General features: G+C 45.3%; 1 protein-coding gene across 3 annotated transcripts in view; it reads right to left on the reverse strand.

The window, feature by feature from the left end:
• Positions 1 to 23,550, reverse strand: part of EBF1 (EBF transcription factor 1) — a gene marked incomplete at its 5' end in the record, with an annotated part of 391,651 nt that overhangs the window by 3,882 nt on the left and 364,219 nt on the right. For all 3 annotated transcript variants that reach the window (XM_081090864.1, XM_081090863.1, XM_081090862.1), the window contains 4 exons: positions 5,868 to 6,062; positions 9,765 to 9,944; positions 10,500 to 10,677; positions 11,579 to 11,644. In XM_081090864.1, the coding sequence (XP_080946990.1) occupies positions 5,868 to 6,062; positions 9,765 to 9,944; positions 10,500 to 10,677; positions 11,579 to 11,644 (619 nt within the window). The remainder of the gene's footprint in view (positions 1 to 5,867; positions 6,063 to 9,764; positions 9,945 to 10,499; positions 10,678 to 11,578; positions 11,645 to 23,550) is intronic.

Here is a 23,550-nt window from a genome sequence, read left to right on the forward strand (position 1 = left end):
TGCAGTCCCCCTAAGAGTCCACTGAGCCCTCGATTTGACTGGAACAGGGAGCTCCATATTTCAATCCAAGCCTTCACTTGAGAATGCAAGATGTTTGTAGCTCCAAAGGTGAGGGGTAGGGGTGTCCATGTAGTGCCCGCTCAGCACCCCCACCTCCATGAGGACCTTTCTGTCCAGGCACCCTTCGCAAAGGCAGACCTTTCTGAGCCTGTGGCAAAAAGAAGCAAGTCTCCTCCTGCCTCCCCCCCAAATCTACTGTGTGCCTGGCATTGAAGGGCATATTCCCCACAGCACAGCCAGGTAGCGGGGCAGAGTGAACAACTGGCAAGCTTCCTGCTAATTTGGTCAATGGGTTCAGCCACCATTGACCAGTTGGGGCCTGAAACAATCCAATTTGGATGTGCAGAACTAATATATATATATATATATATATATATATATATATATATATATATATATATATATATATATATATGCATGCAGTGGTTTGGTTCCTGGCATGATGTGTTAGGATAATTAGATTAAACCTCCACCAGGGCCATGTTAAGCATTATAAAGCAAGGCTAACTGGTGTGCTAGTCCATAGCTAACAGCTCTTCTTAATCTGGAATGCAGGGATGGCCAACTCCAGCACCCCGAGAGCCCAGGCTGGGAGGAAGTGCCCTGAGCAGGGCTTGAGGTGACTCCGCCCAGGGCACACCTTCTTTAGAGGGGCCAGGGACTCGGCTCCCACCAAACGCCGCTGTGCAGGAATGCCTGCTCTGAGCCACCAGAGCTGAACTATTTCAAGACAAGGTAAAGGTGTGGATTTAAAAAAACTAAATAGCTCAGTTTACATAGGGTTAGCAAATAATTAAAATCAAACAAGCAAACATATCTGAGGGTATCCAGCGGGTGGCTTTGGTCTGCCACACTTCCCTGGCCCTCAGACCTCTTTCCCGAAGAAGTCCCATGTGTACCTACACCCAGAATTCTGCATACGCCATCAGCGTTACAGCTCGCTATATCTCTCCTGCGACTTCCTAACGTCCAGCGCAGAACCCTTACCATTCGGTACATTTGGGAAAACATCATTTGTGGCCTCTGAGCTCAGACACCTCTAAAGAGGCTGTTTCATAAACTTCACTGCAGACTGCAGGGGTGCACTGGAGCTACCAGGAGCCGTTTTCCTATGTCTGTGCTGCAATCCTCAGAATTGCTAATGTGGGTGAGAGGGCTGGGTGTCTGAAGCTTGGAATGTTCCAGAAATGCCACTGGCATGTTGACTTACCCAAGATTTCCATGAGGACATGACACGCTGAAAGCCCCATGGCCAAACGTATCACAAGACTGAGGGCACTGCCGTCCTCCTCGGCAGCTGAGCGACCATGTCCAGTGACAGGAGCCCGTAGGACTAGTGGTTTGAAAGGCAGTGCTTTTTGGTGTGTTTTTTTCCAGTACAGTTTTCACGTTTGGTGAGAACAAGACAAAATAGAAAGTTTTGCAGAGCTGGGGGACTTTGGAGTGTGGGCTTCCTTGAACCACCGTATGAGTAAGAATTAGGAGCTAACCAGGAATAGAGTGAGGAAGGACTTACACAAATTGTACACGTGCTCAAAAAAAAAAAAGACAATTCCACAGGGTTCACTACTGGACCGCATGGCACCCCAAGTCGGGTGGGCCTGGCCGGTCTAAGTCTCAGCCAAGCAGCGGAAGAAAAATCTCAGTATGTGGGTGTTCTGGCCTTTTGTTTTATATATCTTATATGTATGTTTTGTTTTTCTCACTTGAGAATATTTTTTCCTTTGCTCCTCAGAGAGAGTGGACGGGGGAGAGAGAGAAGAGAGAAACACATCGACTGGTTGCCTCCTGACGTGCCCAGACTAGGGACAGGGAGTGAACCTGCCACCCAGGTACGTGTCCTTGACCAAGAATCAAACCCACAACCCTTCAGTGTGCGGGTCGATGCTCTAACCACTGAGCACACCAGCCACAGCCGGCCTTTCATTTTTAACTTTTTGCTGCCCAGATTGTCAGGGACTTGGTTAGGGTTTAAAATCACTACACTGGGCGGGGGGGGGGGGGGGGGGGGGGGGCAATGGTGCGGTGACAGCCTTCTCTGGGCTGCCCCTCTCTCCATTAATGAAGTCCTTCCTCTGAGGCCTGAGATTGCAGAGAACCCTGCTCGGGGGCCGTGGCTTTGGGAGAAGGGGAGGGGAGGATGTCTCAGGACAATGAGCAGGCTAGGTGACTCAAGTCTGCCCTATGAGGGCGGCACGCCGGGGAGTCTAGCGTTGGGACTTACCAATGGCTTTCTCTAGAGAAGAAGGGAAAATGTCCCCGCATTTTCCCAAGTTTTTTAAGGATGTTCGCTAGTTTTAACATTCGGAAAAGGGTTCTGTGGGCAAAGAAGCTTAGGAAACATTTGTTTGTTTGGCTCAGGGCCCTTCATGCACTTAGGTGCATTATGGATCTCCAAGACAGCAGTCCAGTAAAGACCATTTTCTAGACGTGTTTCCCCACAACATGGAAACTGGTTTTTAGCAGAACATCGTGTGAGGCTCTGGAAGGACTGAGATTAAGAATCACCTTGTCCTAAAAAATTTCTTAAGACGTACGGTAAATTGTCAAAGGTCTTGCCTCCTTGGGAGAGAAAGCCAGCTGGAATCATAGTAGAAACTGTGAGTGGTCAGATGTATGTAAAGAATGGAGCGAATGACTTCCTGTTAAGGACTTCCTTGTCAACCTTCTCCCTGCTTCTTGGCTTCATGAACCAGGGTGCTGAGGGGCTTCCTGGTGACTGCACATGACTCTCTGGCTCAGGTTTCCCTAATCCTTCTGCTTCAGTGCCCCTTCCTCCATGTCCCTTGGCTCGAATCTACCTGCCCTTCACCCACGGTCCATTTCAAAGGCAACCTCTCCACTAGGCTGGTAGGCACGCTCCCTAACCTTTCCCTTTAAGCTTCTGCAGCATGGTGCCCAGCCTCCCCCCAGACAGACCTGCCTTCATTCCTGTGGTGTTTGTTGCACTGATCTTCATGCAGGGAACTTTTTAAGGTCAGGACGGTGTAGTCTACATGGGCCTAACCCAGAGGCTTGACTATAGTTTAGCCATAGAGCATAAGGATTCACAATGGTCGGTCTGCCTACTTGCCAGCTGTGTAACACTCAGTGAGCTATCTTGGCTATAAGTCTCGGTTTCTGCATCTGTAAAATGGGGACAATAAACAGTCTATATCAAAGGGTGGTGGGGAGGTTGAGATAATGCAGAAGCCAGGCTGGGATCAAGCTCTCCCATGTGAGTGGCTGTGACCATCATAACCTCCATCATGTGAGGCTGCTGTGCTTCTTTCTCGGGGAATAGCCGGGGCTTCGGTCACTAGCAGAGGCTAAGGAAGGGATGCTGGGGATAAGACCTTTAAGAAGTTGGCTTTATAGAAAAAAAACAGGATGAGGTACAATTAGCAGAGTGGTGGTTGGAGGTAATAGGCCTTTAAAATACTTAAGCAGCCTAAGTGTGTCACCTCTAATCTTGTTTACATGGTCAATTTGCTTAACCAACTCTTCCTGTGTCACTTGTCCTGTCTTAATGATCACAATCCTGAACTAGGGGGGTCCAAAGGAAGCAGGGGTTACTGTAACGATGAGAAGGAGGAGGAGGAATGTTAACACGCCAGAGGTTCTTACCTGCAATTCTACAACCCACCATGTCCTTTTCTACAGAAGAAGTGGGATTCAGAAAGATGAAGGAATTCTTTGGTTCTAGTTCTGGGAGCCCAGAGTCTGACTGCCACCTTGCTTGGGGAGACCCAGGCCCCACGCAGCAGCTTCCTGGACTGTGTGCCGGGGCCCTGCCAGGTGAGTGTCTTGGTTGGGAATGGAGCAGGCAGGGGGTAGGATGGAGGATGGCATCAGAATTGACTTTTAATTTCTCTACTCATACCTCCCCCACAGCCACCCTCCAAAAGTAGGGACGTTTGGTCCATGACAGTGTCAGAAAAACAACCATTGGCAGGAATCTCCTGGACACATGCTCAATCAGAAGGAAAGGGCAGTGCACTCCCGAGTTACCCTCAAACCCTCCGCGCTCTGCATCTTGGACAGAGAGGTGGTGGATAACCAGAAGTAGGGGGGAATCTTGGTACTTCTGGAGTCTGTGCAGATGGGTTAGAAACACGCCCTGGCGGGGGCGGGGGAAAGGGGTGGGGGGCAAATGCACAAACCTAGCATGTGTCCTTGTCTTGAAGTCCTTTCATCATTACACACATCCCTATACTACCAGATGTTCCCTGAATCCAGAAGTTCTAAAACCTGGGCCAAATCCCCATTTTTCCATCCCTTCTTTCTCCTGCCTTGCTCAGCATGGCATGGAAAGGTGCTCAGTACTACCTGTGTGACCTTGAGCAAACTGGGCCTTAATTTCCCCATCTCTACAATGGGGATAGTACTGACCTCATAGGGTTTTCAGAATCAACGTAAGGTTCCATCAAGGTAAAGTGTCCAGCACAGAGTACATGTATATATGAATATAAATAAATATACATGCACTTATACATAAGAAACAGGGCTGAGAAGTCCCAAACAACTCTACTGCCCTCCATCAGTGAAAAGGAGTGTGACAGCCACTGAAGGGAGGCACCATAGGGAGCTGTGTAGGCCAGGGGTTAGGGCCACAGACCCTGCTGGGTTTACATTCAACCCCACAGTTTACTAGCTAGGCCTGTGAGCAGGTATTTACTCTCCTTATGTTTCAGTGTTACCATCTGTATAATGGAGACCATAATAGTCCTCATATTACAGCAGGAAGATGTGGGGATCAAGTAAGACAAAGCATGCTCACTATGAGGTCATTACTATCCCCATTGTAGAGATGGGGATATTAAGGCCCAGTTTGCTCAAAGTCACACAGGTAGCACATGCCTCTTGTGTGCTGAACAAATGGTAGCAGATCATTTAATTGATGATATTTCTCTGCCAGCTGCCTTAGGAACCCTGGACACATCTGTTTTACACCCCAGCCCCCCCGAGGAGTACAGAGCCTGGGAGATGGAAAGAGGAGATGAATTTCTGAGCCTGAGTTGGAAATCAGCTTCGGCCAAACCAGCTTTTGGAGATCATGCACTTTGACTGTGAGTACCTATCACATAACCCTGCTGTGGGAAAAAGAATGAGGTGGTGCAGGTCCATACCACGCAACCAGCACATTAGATAAATGTAAGGAGTGGTGGACTCGTTTTAAAAACGTGGGTGTTATTTTTCTCAATGAACAAAAAGGTCACTTTAACTCTTGGTGACTCTGTTTCCTATGTTCCGTGATAGGGAAGAGATTGAACAATTTTAGTGAACACTCCAGTGGTGTTTTGGGGTTTGGGGTTGCCAGTAGTAAGTCTTGAGCTTGTGTCCTATGCTGCTCTCATGTCAGGGCTCTGATCAGGCTGTGGCTCACCCCCTCCCCGTTATCAGCCCCACACACGCTCACTCTGCCACAGCCAACAGGAAGGGAATGTTGAGTGACCTACTTTAGGAGAAGGCCAGTCCCGGGAGAGACCCTGCAGTGGAGAACTTGCTAGAGTCCACAAAAGACTGGTCTGATTATGGCGACCACAGGGAGTGAAAGAGGAGAAAGAAAAACGGTGGCATTAGTAAACGGAAACAGTATTCTCAAGCAAATCCAGGGCCTGAGCAGAATTCCTGGAGTTGGAAAGAGGGCTGCTCAGGCAAGTCCAGCAGAGGAGGGCTGGGCCAGGGCCAAGGAGAGTGAACACAAATGAACAGATGAGATGAGGGCAGAGAGAAGCTGATCTCCTCTGCAGCACAGACACATCTGCTTCAGGCCTGGGAGTGTGGAGTCACGGCCTCTGGTTGGCCCAGTGGGGCCTGGGGCTTACCTTGCAGGCTGTTCCCATTGGTGCTGGTGCAGGTGGGAGGCGGGGAGGTCTGGGGTCTGACGACTGGTGCGAAAGCACTCTTCTGTTTCACGGCTGAGACCATGTTGGCTGGTGAGAAGGAGAAGATGCCGGAGGAGCTGCTGCAGTTGGAGGGGAGGCTTGTGGAAGAGGCCATGGTGGGGCTGGATGGCACGACTGGGAGAGGCAATGGGAAAGCAGAGATTAGCAGCTCTCCTGGCATCCCAACACAAGGTGGCTCAGACTGCCCCTCCAGCATGAGCCTTCCCTGAAGGCGCAGGAGCTGGTCTGCTTTCATCATTGGTACAGGTACTTGGCACGTGCTACCTTCTGTTGGTGGTGATCTTCTTTGTGTTTACTGTGGGTCTACTATGTGCCAGGCGCATGCTAGGCACTGGGTGCCCCAGGCCAGGGAACAACGTGCTCTTACGAGGGTTAGGGTAGCACAAAATAGCAACAAAAGTGAGCCTGGCCAACTCTGTAGAGCTAGGAAAGGGAAAACAGAGAAGGCTTCACAGAGGAGGTGTCAGGGAAAGCATTCCTGGTGGAGCCTAACCTGAGGTTCCAGCAAAGGGGTTGGGGATATGAGGTAGAAGGAGGCCAGCCTGAGAGTACATGGTCACTGCTGGAATGAGAGGGTGTGAGAAGGAAGGGTGACTGAAGCCAACACCAGGATTCCACAGGCACTGACAGCGGGAGGTGTGTATGTGCGGGTTCCTTTTCTCCCCATGATGGTATGGGTTCCTTAAGAATATGATCGTACCCTGATGCTCCACAACACAGAGATAGATGGATAGGAGGCAAGGTGGACAAGTAGACTGTCATGTGCAACCTCTGTAGCTCATGCAGAATTACAAGTCAACATTCCAAATCCCCTCTATCCCCCGTGAAGTGGAAGGTAAATGTTTGTGAATTAACAAGCAGTATGATAGGAGGAGTCTTATGTAAATACTCCCAGTGTGGTAGGAGTGGGGATGTGGATTATCAATGATGGGAGAACTGACGTGGGCAATTCAGAGAGAGAACACCTAGCTGCTTGGGAATACGAAAGAGTTTGGGAGACACATCTTGTCTACCAACAACGGTCCTCTCATCTTTTGCTGGTCGCTAATCATCTCTTGATTACCTTTAGGAGACAGAGATGTTGCACCCTCTGAGTCCTCTACACTCAAGACTAGTATTTCCATCCATTTCCCTTCTGGCTCCGTCCTCTCCTGGGAAAAGTATGAATGCTGTCCAGTGATTCCCAGGCACTTAATTCAATTCTAGGTACTTCCTTCTACTGTGTTATTTCTCATATTATGCCATGAACATTATATATTGCTTTATCATTCAGAAGACATCTTCCCATCTTTTTCAGCTTATGTCATTGGCCAAGCAAGTTAAGTTGGGGCCTATTCCATCCTTTTTACACCTGAGCCAATGGAGCCAGCTGAAACTCAGAAAACAGCGTGACTTGCCCAAGGGCCATAGCTGGAATGGTGAAGCCAGGAACCACACCCCAACTCAGTGCTCTTTCTACCACACTATCCTGCAGAGGAAAAAGAGAGCCAGGAGAAAAGGCTCCCCTCCCAGGAGCCCACCTGACTCCCAGGGGCTGCGGAGGTGGGCTTACCCTTGGCCTACTGACTTGAGAAAGTTAAGGAAGTGGGAATCAAATTGGTCACAGGCAGCAGTTGCCAGCGGGGGAAGTGACCTCTCGCAATGGGTTCTCGGTGGCACACAATCGAAGGCACTGAGTGCTTTATACGGCAGAACACAGAGCCGCCATCCTCGGAGTTTCCACAAACATTTCCTAAACTGTACTTTTCCTTTTAATGAGGCCAGCATTTTTATACACCTCTTAGGATTTGTAAATGTGAAAATACGCTCAATAATAACACCCATGTAGATTGCAAAACCCCTACACTGGAGGTTTGGTTTTTAAATATTCCTAGACTTGAAATCCTGCTGGTTCACCGAGGAAGGCAATTAATCTCATTGGCAAATAAGATGGTGATGTGTATTTAGGGGTGGGGAGTGTGAGCAGAGAGAGGGGTGAGAGATAGTCAAGCAGTTCCATTTGTTACAACGTTATTAGTTACCAGCCAGCACACCAGAAAGTGTGCTCACCGGTGGAATGTCTTATTTTACTTTTTTGTTTTATCCTACGAGGGATTTTTCAACATGAGTGGTTTATGAATAATTAAGTCTTATGGAAGCAAAAATTTGAATCTGCTGGGCTTGGTGTTTATTGTTTTATTTGCATTTATGCAGATGAAACCGTCCCATCTGAGAGCTTATTTGAGAATTTAATACTATATTTGTGAGCACTAAGGAAATCAATTAATGGAAATTAAGTGTTCGAAGTTTCCCGGGCTGACAGATGCAATCTCAGGCTGAAGTCGCTCGCTGTCTGCACGGGCTTGAGAAGACGGAGCAATCCAAGCCCTTAAATTGAATTGCTACCATATAGCAATTAGTTTATTGATTTAATTAAGAGTGCCACCTTTTAATTTTCAGGTCATGATGGAGACATTTTCTGATTGAATAGATGGGAGAACACGGAACTGACCTATGAGAAACAACCTTCCCATGAATCAAAATCTATGTGGAACTGGCCCTCAATGTCGACTCTCGAGCAGACAGACATAATGTACGTGGGTTATTGAAATTCTAAATGTTCAACAAGCTGATGATTCCAAACAAAGTAGAAATACTTAGCACACACTTAGCCCAGAAAACAAAAGGCCCTAACTTTGAAACTTTCCAAGGATTAGCACTCTCCACATTTCCACCATAAGAGACAGCACCACGTTCAGTATTTTTAGCTAAACCTCATTTTTTTAAAAAAAACCATGAATATTCTTTCATTGAACAATACGTCTTCTATCATCCTATCTTCCTACAAATGCCTAAGAGTTTGGCCACATCTCACACAACAAGAGTCACGCACATCGTCCAAGATGAACTTGGCTGTCTATATAAATATCCTCAGAGGGAGACCAAGAGAATGTAGAGACATATCATTGAGGTTTTTTAGGTGCAATCTAAATGTGGCACCAGAAAAATATCCTAAGGTATACTTCTTTAAGACAAGAGCCAAGAACATTTCTTATGTCTGTGTGTGTTTCCTTTGCCAGGTTTTTGGAAAAAATAAAGTGGGTTTTTTTTTTTCATTTGTTGGTGGTTGTTTTTTTCTAAGTGCATATCAAACACAAAGGGGGAAAAAATTCCAACCATTAAAACAACAAAGGAAATCAGAGTCCTCCCAGAGCCACCAGAAGGAACCCAGTCCTGCCAACCCATTGTCGACCTCTGACCTCTAGAACTCAAGGTAATAAAGTTGTGTTGTTTTTAGGCACTTGAAACAAAGGAGTCGTATTCCTAAAGGAAGAGCGTTTATATTGTTACTGTGCTATATTACCTGCCCCTCTCACTATTATCATTATGATCAGTACTTAGATTCACTGCATGTGCCTCTCATGGCTCAGGCACCAGGGACAACTGATGGCATTCATTCTTGTATCAAAGTCTCACAACAACTCTCTGGGATGGAGGCTAGTTCCCCTCCATTTTACAGACCAAAAAACTGAGGCTTGGAGAGGAGATCAGCTTCCCCGGGGCCACCAGCTAGTGGCCCGTCTCCATCTGATCCCAGGCTTGGGTTCTCGCTATAATAGCATACTGCTGCTTTGGGTTGCAGCAAAGTTCCGATGGTTAGGGCGGTTCTGGGGGGAGAAAGGGGAGGCAGATGTGTCTAATGGAAACAGTGCTGCCCCCAGCATCACCTGGGTCAATGTGGGGCTGGCAGGGCACGGCCCAGAGAGCTGCACGGTGGGCCACACAGCACAATGCTGAATTCCCTGCAGAAGACATAGGACACACATCTGCACTTACTGGCATAGGGCGAGTTGGCAGCCGAGCCGTTGAGGAAGGTCGGGGAGCCACCCAAATTGGACATGGCGGCTGTGCCGTATCCATTCATGCTCGTGGTGACGGAGTTATAGTTGGTCTGCTGGGGGGTGGTGCTCGGCACGTATCCATGTGGTGAGACGCTGCTTGAGTTGCGGGTGAAACCTGAGGGGTGGGGACAAAGCCAGGGGTGAGGGTGGCGTCCAGGTGGGTGGCAGTCCTGGAAGATGGGGCAGGGAATGGCTGTCCCCATGCCGTGCCCTGGAGGAAAGGGGTTGGTGATTCATGGGAGGGGCTGATGGTGCCGGCTCTGATTAAAATGGGAAGCCAGCAAAGGCACATTTCTTAGGAGATCATAAATACTTAGCAGGGCCCTGAGAAGTGGCAATGCAGGGCCCATAAATCATCATGTTGGAGCAGAAATAAATCCCAATTTACAAGATGTACCCTGAAGTGAACAGGTTCCTATTCCCTGGTTTCGAACGCTGTGCTTTGGCCCCTCAGAACTTTAGTTCCCACCCTCTTTGCAGTCTGTCACTCTTGGTTGGTGGTGAGAAGTCTGGTGCAGCAGTGGCTCCAGGCAGCCCCTTCTACCAGCTTCCCTGACAAAATGCCACAATAGTGCCTGATACACACTGGCAAGGAATCTCCCCTTTTGGTTTGTAGCTTCAGGTTTGGAAGGGACAGGGGGACAGAGAAGAAGAGGAGCAGGCTCCTGACCCTGATTGGTGGCCTGCGAGGCCTCGGAGACATTCACAGCCAGTTGTCCACTGAAGGAATTCACGCCCATCATGCCCGCGTGGACGGAAGTGTTAGTGAGGGCTGGGAGCTGACTGTGGTTGCGGGGGACACTGTATAGGGCCTCTGCGATGTCAGCCGCTCTCTTCAGAATAATCTCCTGGAATGAAAGAGGAGCACCCCCATTAGCTACCCCATCACACCCCAGTGACGCCACAGTCAGGGGCTCACTGTGGACCATGCTCCGGGCTTCCCATGGATAATAGCATTAATTTCTGCACCCGTCCCTGCAAACCTTCAGGTTTAGTCTCTTCGTCATCACCCCCATATCACAAATGGGGGAACTCACCTATTTAAGGACAGAGTTGGGCTGCAGAGCCCTGTCTGTCTGACTTGGGAAGCCCATTATCGAAGCCTTCCCTCCATACACCTCACAGTCTATGACAGCGCCCTGGGAACACACAGGAACGCGAGGCTATACACCACACACACACACTGCAGCCCCCTCTCCTGCTGAAGTTTAGGGCAGGTTGTAGATAACTCTCTGGGTCCCTGAGTATTAGTGGGACTGTGTACCCTGCACATTGACTCAGGTGGCACAAAAAGAGTGAATCATTTGTCTGACTCATACTAGCATCCTCATACAAGGATGTGCTCTAGGAAACAGAGGAAGACAGTTATATTCAGATCTTGTTATACTTTTTAGGAGAAGAAATTAAACCCTTTTTTCCCTCCTCAATTGGCTTGAAAACCCTGAGGAATAACATAAAGCAGCATAACTCTCTCCCTCCATCATGAAGTACATTCCCACAGAAGATTTCGTTTTAAACAGAATGCCTCTTCGGGTAAGGAAAATGATCATAGTAGAAAAGGCAATAAAAAATTTTACAAAAGAAGAGAGAAGAATTGAATGGCTTTGCAACGTGATGTGTCTGAATGGCTTAAACACTGAACTCGTGCAAGGGACTTTCATGGTTTCCATACGTTTCCATTACACCAAGGAGTCTGAGACCTGACATTGAATGCGGAGCCCACATAGGTTGGAGGCCCCATTTGCTCACCTGGTTGTTGTGTGGCATCCCATACAGCGCTTCCACCAGGTCCGCAGCCCTCTTGAGTATGACTTCCTGTTGGGAGAGAAGCAGACACAGGCCTCTGAGTGAAAGCAGGTTGTCCTTATCCTGGCCACTCTCTGCTAAGGCACTGCTCTGAAGGCAGTAGCTCCGGGAACCCCCGGATGGTGCTAAATCACCAATTTGTCCCTGTTCACATACACACTTAATCGAGTCAAAAGGTGAGCATCGTTGGTGCTGCAGGATAAAATACATCACTCGAGCGCCTGCCATAGGCACGATAAAGCGCTCATGTGTTTATTGCCGAATACAATTGCGAGGTCATTTACTGGATGACTACAATCGATGTCATTCAGTGCATGTTATGAATCCCTAAGATGCGTTTATTTTGCACTTAATTGCTTATTCCAGGCACCATGACCTTATCAGACAGGTCATTTTCGAGGGATTTCCAATCAATCTTCAGCTACTAGAAGCATGTAGCATTAAACTTCTTTATCTCCATTGTGTGGCACAATCCCGACATAAGGGGGTGACATAGTCAACCCACACTCCTCAGCCACGCACTGCTTGTCGAAGGCTCTCACCAAGGGGGTCTCCTGCCCCCAGGAGCTCCCTCTGCACGGGTTCTCACGACTGGCAGTGCCTCCTTCATAGTGATTCTTCTCTATTCCAGGATTGTTAGTATCTTCCCTGTTTGTTCATTCATTCTCATCTGAGATCTATGCTCTGCTGTTCGCTCCCCTCCCCACTGAATAAAATATGTCTCCATCTTTTCATTTAGGTAGGCTTCCATATTTGGCTTGCGTGCTTGTTTCCAATAATATACGGCACTCCACAAAAGTGTGTGTAGTGGTATTTTTTTGTTGTTGTTGTTCTAACCAAACGCAATCCTTCCCTCTTCATTTGGCCCTAATTTTTTGCAGATTCATTTATACTGCAAAATGTGATACATGTAGAATGGAGGCTTATCAGAGAAGCAAAACTAAAGGCATGCTTGGCTATGAGGTGACTTGCAAAAAGGCATGTTTACAATTTCTTGCTGTGGGTACAAGTTTAAAAAAGAAGTCTAACTTTATTTTACACAATCATTTTCTGCACGGAGACGCAGTACCGCTCCATTTTCACACACTGGAGATACTGATCAGAAAATAGGGACATAATTGCATTCATTTTGCCGTCACCATAGCCTCTTCAAAAATTCTAGAACAATGACAAGCTCTTAGATACATATTAGCATTTCTCAATGTTAAATTCTCCATAATATAAGATAAAATAGTTGTCATGCTGCAGGGACTACTATTATATATGCCCTAAATTCAAAAATGAGGGAGAGGGGTTTTCAGTTCCTTAATAAACATTTATGCTTGCCTTAAGCTGCTAGACCCCATTTACAAAAACAGTCCAGTTATTTTTCATAGCAGGAGTGAGAAGTATTATAGAATCAATGGGGTTTGAATCAATACATCTGAAATAATCCCTTTATGTTTCTAATGCAAGCGAGCTGCTAATTTATAGCCTTTTGTTTGCAGTATTGTCTGACCACAGCAGTTAATAATTCACCGCGCGATGGGCATGCTGAACCCTAGCCGCAGATCAAATTCAGCTCCACTGCTCTCTCTGTGGAGCCTCGCGGCTTTCTCTGGCTCACAGGGAAGATGAAAACAAAACAAGGCCCAGATAGTTTACTTACTAAGATTTTACTTCTCTGGGTCTATGTTCACCTATTCCTTCAAATACATATTTATGCCAGTGTTTTGGGGTTGGCAGAGAAAGTCTTTTTTTCTTTTCATTTTGAGAAAAAAACAATACACGTCTCCTGTTTGTCAAGAGCAATAAGACGGGGAGTTTCTACACTTGTGAGCACTGTCGTCGTTGAGGATTTCGAGCGGTGCTTCCTAATTTAGTTAATTGCACAGAACCAGGGAGGAGGGCGGTCAATATAAACCCCAAGATCTTTGAAGTTTTTGTGAACCTGAAAAAAAGGCCAACTACCCATGTGTGCTATATGTTTTAATCTCATATATATTGTGTGATAAAGGTTTTCAATGATTTAATCCACATGTTTTTTTCTTGTCAATACCTAGAGCTCTCCTCACCATTAATCCTCTGAAAATGGAATGCCTGAATCTTGTTTCCTAAGGTTGACTCCTTCTTTGATCCGTGAAGCTGAGCCACGCATTGCAACCTGGCTCCCTGCTATGGGTGGGTCACCGGCCCCACACAGCTTCAGACCAGCCGTCTCGAGGAGGGTGAACCTGGGTTATCACTTCAGCGATGTCCTTAGATGATATCTCGCCCATTTCAAAACGTCCCCCACTGCGGCATCCACTGTGGGGTTCACAGGAGAGCCCACATCTTGGTACTGCCTTGCCCATGTGACTCAGCTTCTATTAGTTATTTCCACAAATGGGAAGGAGAAAGGAAACGTCCGGGTCCTCTGTGAGTGAGTGCCACGGGCCTGCAAGGTGCTTGGATTTCGGTGACCAGAAAATTGCTCTCACCTCCATGTCATTACGCTCCCAGGGAACTAGCCCCCAAGCGTGTTTGTGTTGGGATCTAATATATTGCCTTTCAATCAGGGCTGAGAGCCCCTGAACACACCGACAGAACATGACGAGCAGGTCAGGAAAGCAATAAAGATTTTACAGAGCTGTCCAAGGTGCTAAATTTACTCAATAATGGGTTTGGCACCATAGTGTTAACCTCTCATTTACTACCAGTTTGAGGGACTAAATTGAAGTAGCTGACTTCATTTACCTTGAAATGTATATTTTATGACATTATGTAAGTAGATGGAAAGGGCACTGCCGTTTTAACAATTTAAAGGCTAGAGCCCGTTTAAGATGAAACTTGAATATTTATTGTATATTGCACTTAAAGTATATAGAATGTTAAAATGTATTGATTAAATTTGTAAAAGGCATTATAACAATGACAGGTAGTATAAAAGATGTATGCCTTTTAAAATCAAATTGATAGTATATGCTATCTTTTCTGTGGTCACAAGTGTAATTTTTTTGCAGTTTTATATGGTAATTGGAAAAATCTGTAATTTCACATTAGGAAATCATTGAGCCTGAGGTGTGGGGGAGGGGGGAGAAATTTCCTATAAAGGGAAGAGCTGGATGTTTCATATCATCTTTTGTCTCTGAAATTGTTCCTCAAGTCTTAGTTTTGTGGCATTAGGAGGGAGGATGGAATAAGGATCCTTACGCTCTAATGTGCAATTTTAATATTTCTGAGAAGAAAGAGCACTTGACTAGTACTAATAACTAATTTTTCAAGGCATTTATTTGTCAGGAGAGATTTCCTCTTCTTTTCATAATGTTTAAAATGTCTCCCCGCTTGCAGTTTAAAACATGAGGGTGGAGATTAGATTCTTCCAGGATAATTAATCCTATCTTTGGATTTTTTAAAAATACCCCTTGGGGGAATGAAGAAGACAAATACCAGATCCTAAATATTGGAAAGCTTGGGAGTCTCCTTCCAGAGCTCATGCTTGTGCTCAGATTCATCCCGAGTTGGACTATTTTCTTCTTTTCATGGCCTCGGATTTCTTCTCCATTAAAGAAACAGAAAATGTTTACTTCTTGAAAACAACAACTTTCCACTCATCCATTCCCTCTCACAATTAAAACCTGGATGCACCCATCTCGCCATGACCGTCAATTGATAATTATATGAATGGGGGTCCGAAGAGAGAGAAAATGGATAAAAGTAAATCTATTTCGAGTTTGCAGACACACTGAGAAGACAGAAGGGCAAATGGAGTCCCGAGAAACAGCCCAAGTGCAATTGTTCCAGGTTTTACTTGGGTCTGAAGCCCTTATCATAACAATGCGGAGTGGGGCACCGATACAGAGGGAAGGTTCCGCTGTGCTCCCTGCGTTGCAACCCAATCAATCAGCAAGTATTTTTTCTAGCTTCCTGTGGCCCCAGTGGTCACACACTGATGATGACTTGCTCTCCAGAACCTTTCAGAGCATGCTGTCTTCCCAGAATCAAGGTACAGGGTTCTACTGGGATTACAAAAGATTCCCCCCAACAATCTGCTCCTGCCCTCTCTAACCAATCTTATCACCCTGCACATATAAAGAACTGCTCACTATTCTGGTCTAGCTAGTCTTCCTCGCCTGGAAGTAAAATGTGGGGCTCCTTCCTCTCTCCACACCTTCCCTCCTTCTGTCTCTCCTGTCAAATGCTGGCTTCAAGCTGTGAAAACTCCTTCCCGCCCTCTAAAGCAGCGGTTCTCAACCTGTGGGTCGCGACCCCTTTGGCGGTCGGACGACCCTTTCACAGGGGTCGCCTAAGACCATCCTGCATATCAGATATTTACATTATGATTCATCACAGTAGCAACATGACAGTTATGAAGTAGCACCGAAAATAATTTTATGGTTGGGTCACAACATGAGGAACTGTATTTAAAGGGCCAGAAGGTTGAGAACCACTGCATGGTGATGGTGGTGGTGGTGGTATAACAATAGCAAAAATAACGATGGTTTACTGAAAGTGGGACACTGACTCATTCAGACAGCCTGTTAAGGTATTGTCCATATGACCATTTCACAGATAAAGAAACTGAGCCTCAGAGAGGTCAGCTAGCTTTCCCTGAGTTCACACAACTGATAAAGGAATGAGCAGGGATTCACGCCCAGGCCTGTTAGATATCAGAGCCTGAGCTTTTGAGAATTACATGATTCTCTCAGAATACATCCCACATTCACTGTACCCCAGCTCCTAATCTTTCTCGCTCTTCTGAAAAATAGTGCTGACTACCACCCAGCACAGCAGCACAAGCATCATTCTGCTACAAGGGCCATTCTGCTCTACTCTTAGGTGTGGGAATGTTCGCTCTCCACACTAGGCTGTAGGTTCTTTACGGCCAGTGATGTGTCTCAGTCTCTTTCTCTCAGCCTCTAGCACAATGTTTACCAAATCAGGGGCCCTGAGAAATTCTTGTTGAAGAGTTTATTCTAAGATAGTTACTGATTTTTAAAAGGGCATGCTTAATATACGTGATGAAATGGCAATGTCGCATATTTGGCATGGTTTATAAAAGCAGGAGACTGAAATTTGGTGCTCCACTGGGCTCCAGACTTTTCAATCTCATATATAAATTCCCAAAAGTTAAGTCTTGATCACTGCGGGGATTTTTTTTTATGTCCCTTCTTTGTTTGGATTTACTCTATGTCTCCTGCTGGCTTGCGCTTACATTTTATGATTAATGTAATGAATCATGTTGGGTACAGACATTATCTCAAGTTATAGGCGCCTAACAACATGAGTTTGGTCTTGATGAACATTAGCCTTTTATTAACTGTCCTCTTAGGGCCTTAGAAATACTTGGGAATTTGCACTCTTGGGAAGCAGGCGTAGCATGTCTGATATGCAGACATGGTCAACTCATCCTTCCTTCTGTTTCCTGAGAGTAAAATCTTTGATGATTATTTACCCTCCATGGACAAGTGTGTGGCTGATAAGCTCATATTCACTGCCTACACCTAGCCTTCTAGGGAGAAGGGAAATATTGGCTAATTCTCTAATAGTGACCCATTTATAGACCCAATTCACTGTTCTGAGTAATTCGAACTCAGGTAAGCAGGGGAGATGGTCTGAATGACCTCTCATTCACAGCACATAGAAGCCAACTCACAAAGCCAGATGGACACCCATTTTCCAACACAATATGCATTTCAAGTTTCAGAATCAGATTTGGAGACTCTGGGAACTCCCTCATAAAATAAGGTCCAGGGGAGCTTCCATAACCCGGGAGGACAATCTGTGCTTGGCTTTCTGCCCCCTAGAGTGGGAAACGGTGTTTTGCAGGATGTAGAGGAAAACAGAAGCTAAACTACAAGCATCAAAGGCAAGGGGACGTGGGTGATTCCAGAGAAAGCAGCACAATACCTCCCCGACACGGCACGGTTTCCTGACACCCACTTATCAACCACCTGCTTTGCCTTCGCAGGGGAGTCAGACATGGTGGGCACAGATACCAGCAGCATAAAAATGAAGTGAAGTGGCAAAAATCACTCCTGATTTAAAGGCGATACGCATCTATCAGTGAAACCAGCAGTGATTTCCTGTGCCTCCTCACTCCAGAGTTGACTGGAGGGTCCAGTTGTGAGCAGTACATTCAGCTCACTTGCCCTTAAGTTCCAGCTCCTTCCCTGCCTGCTCCTGGAAGTCTGGGTGACACTACAGATTGGAAATCCCGAAAGCCAAAAATCGATGGGAATTGCCCATTCCCCACAGCGCTGGACGCACACGGCAACAAATACTAGTTGTGCTGAGAGGTATTTCTGTGGAGGGTGGTTTTATGTCCCAACTTCCTTTGTGTTGATTCAGCCAAATGGAAAATTCCACCATGGTAGACTTTGCATTCTTAAAAATCATCTAATGAGGGCAGTGAGGGACAGAGTGAAACAAACCAAAATAATACTTGAGCACTGTTTAGTTTCTGATCCTCTGAGACATTCCTCAAATTTTTCATTTTTCTGGTAATATGAACTGGAAGTGGAGCTTACCGCAGAGATCATTAGAAACCTTTACTGTCACGCTGTAAACTCTTCGCTCAGAAGCCCTGTGCCTGAGAAGAGTCACTTACACTTCGCGTGGGTATAATTAAACATGTTTCTGTTGAAAGGGGCATTCTCATTACAGCTAAGGACCACTTCAGAGTAAATTGAAATGGAAAGGAGGAGCATAGATGAGGCGTAGGTAGCAAGTGGTTATTCCTAGAGAGGCATAAAATGCCAAATGTGTAACAATTATATTTTACTGTCCTGCATTGTAAAGACTTCAGCGTATTTTATTATATAAGAAACGTTAGCTAAAACTTACAGAATATTCCCAAGCACACTCGTTGCCCATCGTATTGAAAGAAAAATAAAATCCAAACCTTACTCAAAATCTGCAGAAATTTCCAGAACAAAGGAATTACATGTTCAGAAGGGGTCTATGGCTATTGATACAAGAGGCATGGAAAGCATGCTGGTCTAGTCTAAAGTAAATGCAGTGGTCACTTCTCAACCTCCTTTCACCTTCAAGTTGATTTTATATTCAGGGTGGATGAGGGCCCTCTTACCTCTCAAACAGTTTATTATGGATCATCTGGCTGGAGGCGGTGCCTTTGTTAGACGTGGTACTGAAGAGTTCGGGACCACATGAAATTAAAGTAGCTTGTAAGCTAATGCAGCTCTGTCAATGTAAGACATGCTAACTTACATGACTGACTTTTACAGTGGAAAGAAAACGCCTGTTTTCAAAGCAGCTGTTATTGCCTCAATGGAAAAGAAAAAAAAAAATCAATGAAAGCGAAATGAACAAGAGATTTTGTCTGAGTTGCAGTTAATACCACTGAAGAGCTATGGATATTAAAAGGTCAACAAATAAATTAGCCAGAGTGTTATGAAATGAATGATTTGGCTTATAATTTTATTGAGTGAAAATTGTTCGCTGCCTATTAGACCAGGGAATTTTTATCTGGTGCCTCAATTACTGTTCCGTAAGCAATAATATAGTTGTAAGAGCTGTTGGTTCGATCGCGTGACCTCTGAGAAGCCGGCTAGGACAGCTGCCTTTACCGTGATGGATAACTGAGAGCGGCCTCCGCCAGGTGCCGGACCTCCCTTTCCTGCAAGGGGATCTCATAAAAGAAACATTACAGCTTGATTCATTTTACCAAAATGTGTGACTTTTCAAGTGTCAGCAGTTAAGGATAAATTGTGAAACCTGGTGTTCCTGAGAAGAGTTATGACAATGGCTTTCCCCCCGTCTTTTGGTCTCCTGGCATTCTCTTCGAAATGGTGTCATGGTAATTGGTGAATGGGAGCCTGGGGTGCTTCCTGCCACAAACACAGTGAAAAATGGTGTTTGCACCCCTGTGAACCTGACCCGCTTGGAGGTAGAGAGCTGAACTTGGCCACCTCCGGCGGGCTCCTCTGATTCCAATCCGTTGTACCTGTTTCAGACCAATGCTCTGGGTTAGGTCCTGCTGAGTGGCCTTGGAAATCGGCTTTCTGATCAGGATAAAAGTCTCGGCTTAAAGAGAAGGCTATGGACAGAGGTGCCTTTCTCAGGGTAGGTTGTAAAGTCAGCACATGAAATAAAAACTGCGCAGACTCAAAATTACCCTTGAAAATCTTTTAAGTCGCCAAGGCCTGGGCTCTTAGAAACACAAAAGCCAAATATTAACTACTTCTGTTTCTCTTTGTCTTTTGGCGGTGGCTTCCCTTTCCTCAGGGTGGAAGAGGAGAAATATCTGGTTTGAAAGTAAAAGGGCCACTGAGTCAACTAAGAGATGTATTGTCACATGTACATAGGTGCATGTCTATGTGTGTGCGTGTGGCATGTGTACACAAGTGTACGTGTATGTGTTTACGTATATTTAAACTTGAGTAAGTGATCTGTGCATGCTGGAACTATGCTGTACTTTAAAGATATCTCAGGGAAGCATAAATATAGTTTGGGTTGTTGTTTTGTGTGGGGTTTTTTTTTTTCTTCTGATGTGTGTTTGTTTGTTTGTTTGTTTGTTTGTTTGTTTTGCTTCTGACATTGTCGACCACCATCCGTTCTTATATGGACCTCCGGACAAATGTTTCTGAATGATGATTCATGAACTTTACAGGTGGTCTTAACTATAATTGCAATGGAAGTGCACTGCCTGCAGACCACTGGGGCTCAGCCCCTATTACTCCAAGGCTTAAATGAAGTGTTACTCAAGGCTGAAAACAGTGAGCAAGTCTGAAGACCTCCTAGTATCTCTGTTTCTAACAGCTTCGGTCTTTAAGAGGAGGATACTAGATGGTTGGCAGGGAGAAGTAAGTTAGCCCCTTGTTCCTCAATTGTGACTTCTTGAATTAATGAGCAGTTATATTCAATGTTCTTTTACATGGGGTGTGATATGAACTAGGTTAAACTTAGTTCCCCTCATCGAGATCTCAGTGCTAACAAAGACCTTGAAAGAGGTTCCAGAATTAAGCTATTGGAGTAATCTGTTGTTACAGGTCCCTATCACTCTGTAGCTAAGAAGTGAAAGAATGATGTCCAAGGTGCATAGGTGTACACTTTACATCCCTGCTGCCACTTTCACCTGCTCAGGCAACCTTACCATAGTCTATGTTACCACCTCCCTCTTTCCCCCTGGCCAAGTGGAGGGATACTTTTTTAAAGACTGGTTTGCAAAATTGCTTTTTGTTTTCTCCTTAAATTTCCCTTTTCTTAATTCTAGGAGGCAGGACTTAGGAGCTGGCTCTGGAGTCCAATAGAGTTGGCTCAAACCCACGCCCTGCCCTGTAATCGCTTCCTGGTCTGCAGAGCAGAATTAATACCTGCACTGGCTCAGCACACGCACCGAGAATAACACCGATAACCCCCACTTAGCTTCCAGGGGACTTGGACAAATTTCATGCATTTTTTTGAGTCAACGTATATTATCCACTCTGAGTGCTATTTGGAACCTTATTTGCAAAATACTGCGAAAGATTCTGAATGGACTAACAGTGAGGAAGGCTGGTAAGATAGAAAACCTCCATTTACCAGCTGCGTAAGCTTGAGCAGGTTACTTGTCCTTTCTGTGTCCCAGTGTCCTCATCTTTAAAATGGGCGTGATACCATAGGAGTACTGTGCTTTTTAACTAAAGCTAAATCTCCCTCTTCAGAAAAATGATATATGCATGCAAGTATGTGTGCATCCTCATCACACACACACACACACACACACACACACACACACACCTCTATATAGGGTGTCCCCCAATATTTGAATAATTATAAAGACAGTGTTTATTAAAATACATTTCATTTTCAAAATTGAGCTATCAGCTGTTAAAATGTGCATACATTTTGGGGACACCCTGTATAATTTCAGGGGTATAGTGATCCAGGTTACACTCAATTGATGAAAAGAATCAGTTGGGGATACTAAGTCCCTAAACTATGTATATTATCACAGTGGGTAAATGGAATCTGCCCACAAGTTTTCTGGCAGATAGAGAGGAGAGATGCAGAAAATATACTGTTCCATAGTTTGTGTTTTTGACAAGAGAATGCAGAGAAAAATTTTTTTTGAAATCATACTCAAGCGTGCTTTGTCTGACAGTCTATTCAATAAATGGTGTTGAGAAAATTGGACCGATACATGCAAAAAAATGAAACTAGACCACCTTCTTACGCCATATACAAGAATAAACTCAAAACAGATTAAAGAGTTAAATGTAAGGCTCAAAACCATAAAAATCCTAGAAGAAAACATAGGTAGTAAAATCTCAGACATTTCTCTTAGCAATATTCTTTTCTGATATATCTCCTCGGGGAAGGCAAACAAAAGAAAAAATAAACACATGGAACTACATCAAACTAAAACATTTTTGCCCAGCAAAGGAAACCATCAACAAAATGAAAAGACAACCCACTGAATGCAAGAAGAGACTCACCAATGACACATCCTATAAGGGGTTAATATCCAAAATCTATAAAGAACTCATACAACTCAATACCAAAAAACAAACAGTCCAATTAAAAATGGGCAGAAGACCTCAATAGACACTTCTCCCAAGAAGACATACCAATGGCCAAAAGACATAGGAAAAGATGCTGAGTGTCCCTAATTATCAGAGAAATGCAAATTAAAACTATAATGAGGTATCACTTCACATTTATCAGAAAGGCTGTTGTCAATAAATCAACAAACAAGTACTGAAGAGGATTTGCACTGTTAGTGGGAATGCAGACTGGTGCAGCCATTGTGTGAAAAGCAGTATGAAGTTTCCTCAGAAAATTAAAAATGGAACTGCCTTATCACCCAGCAAGTCTACCTCTGGGTGTATACCAAAGAAACCCAAAACATTGATTCTAAAGAATATATGCATCCATACATTCATCATAGCATTATGTACTACTAGAGGCCCGATGCATGAAATTCATGTACTGGTAGGGTCCCTAGGCCTGGCCAGTGATCAGGGCCAATCTGCCAGGCGATCGGCAGGCAGGGTGATGGGGGGGCCTGGCGCCACCCACTCACTAGCCTCTACCAGGGGCAGCTTCTGCATTGAGCGTCTGCCCCTTGGTGATCATCATAACAACCAATTGTTCTCCTGGTCGGTTGGTTTGCATATTTGGGTTTTATTATATAGGATACCCAACATATGGAAGCAATGCAAGTCCCCACCTATAGATCTATATATATAAAAACCTAAGCAACCAGCCAACCAGTCAGTAGCTATGATGCACACTGACAACCAAGGGGCAGACGCTCAACACAGGAGTGGAAACCACAGGCATGGAAACATGGAACAAACTGATGAATCTCAGAGGGAAGGGGGGAGGGCAAGAAGAGATTAACCAAAGACTTATATGCATATTAGAGGCCCGGTGCATGGATTCGTGCACTGGTGGGGTCCATTGGCCTGGCTTGTGGGGATCAGGCTGAAACCGGCTCTCTGACATCCCCTGAGGGGTCTTGAATTGCAAGAGGGTGCAGGTCAGGCCAAGGGACCTCTAGTATGTAGGTAAAAAAAAAGAATGTTGTACATATATACAATGGAATACTACTCCACCATAAAAAAGAATGAAACCTTACCATTTCCAACAACATGGGTGCACTTAGAGAGTATTATGCTAAGTGAAGTAAGTCAGACTGAGAAAGACATATGACTTCACTTCTATGTGGAATCTAAAGAACAAATTAAGCAAAACAGAAACAGACTCATAGATGCAGAGAACAAACTGATAGGGTTGCCGGGGGGTGGGGGGAGACAGTTCAGAAAAGTACAGATTAGTAGTTACAAAATTGTCATAAGGGGGATGTAATAATGTACAGCATTGGGAATATAGTCAATAATATTGAAATAACTATGAACGGGGCCAGGTAGGTGCTTGAATTATCAAGGGTGGGGATCACTTTGTAAAGTATATGACTGTCTGACCACTATGCTGTACACCTGAAACTAATA

This window comes from Myotis nattereri (genome assembly GCF_964212035.1).
Source record: "Myotis nattereri genome assembly, chromosome: 5".
NCBI lineage: Eukaryota > Metazoa > Chordata > Mammalia > Chiroptera > Vespertilionidae > Myotis > Myotis nattereri.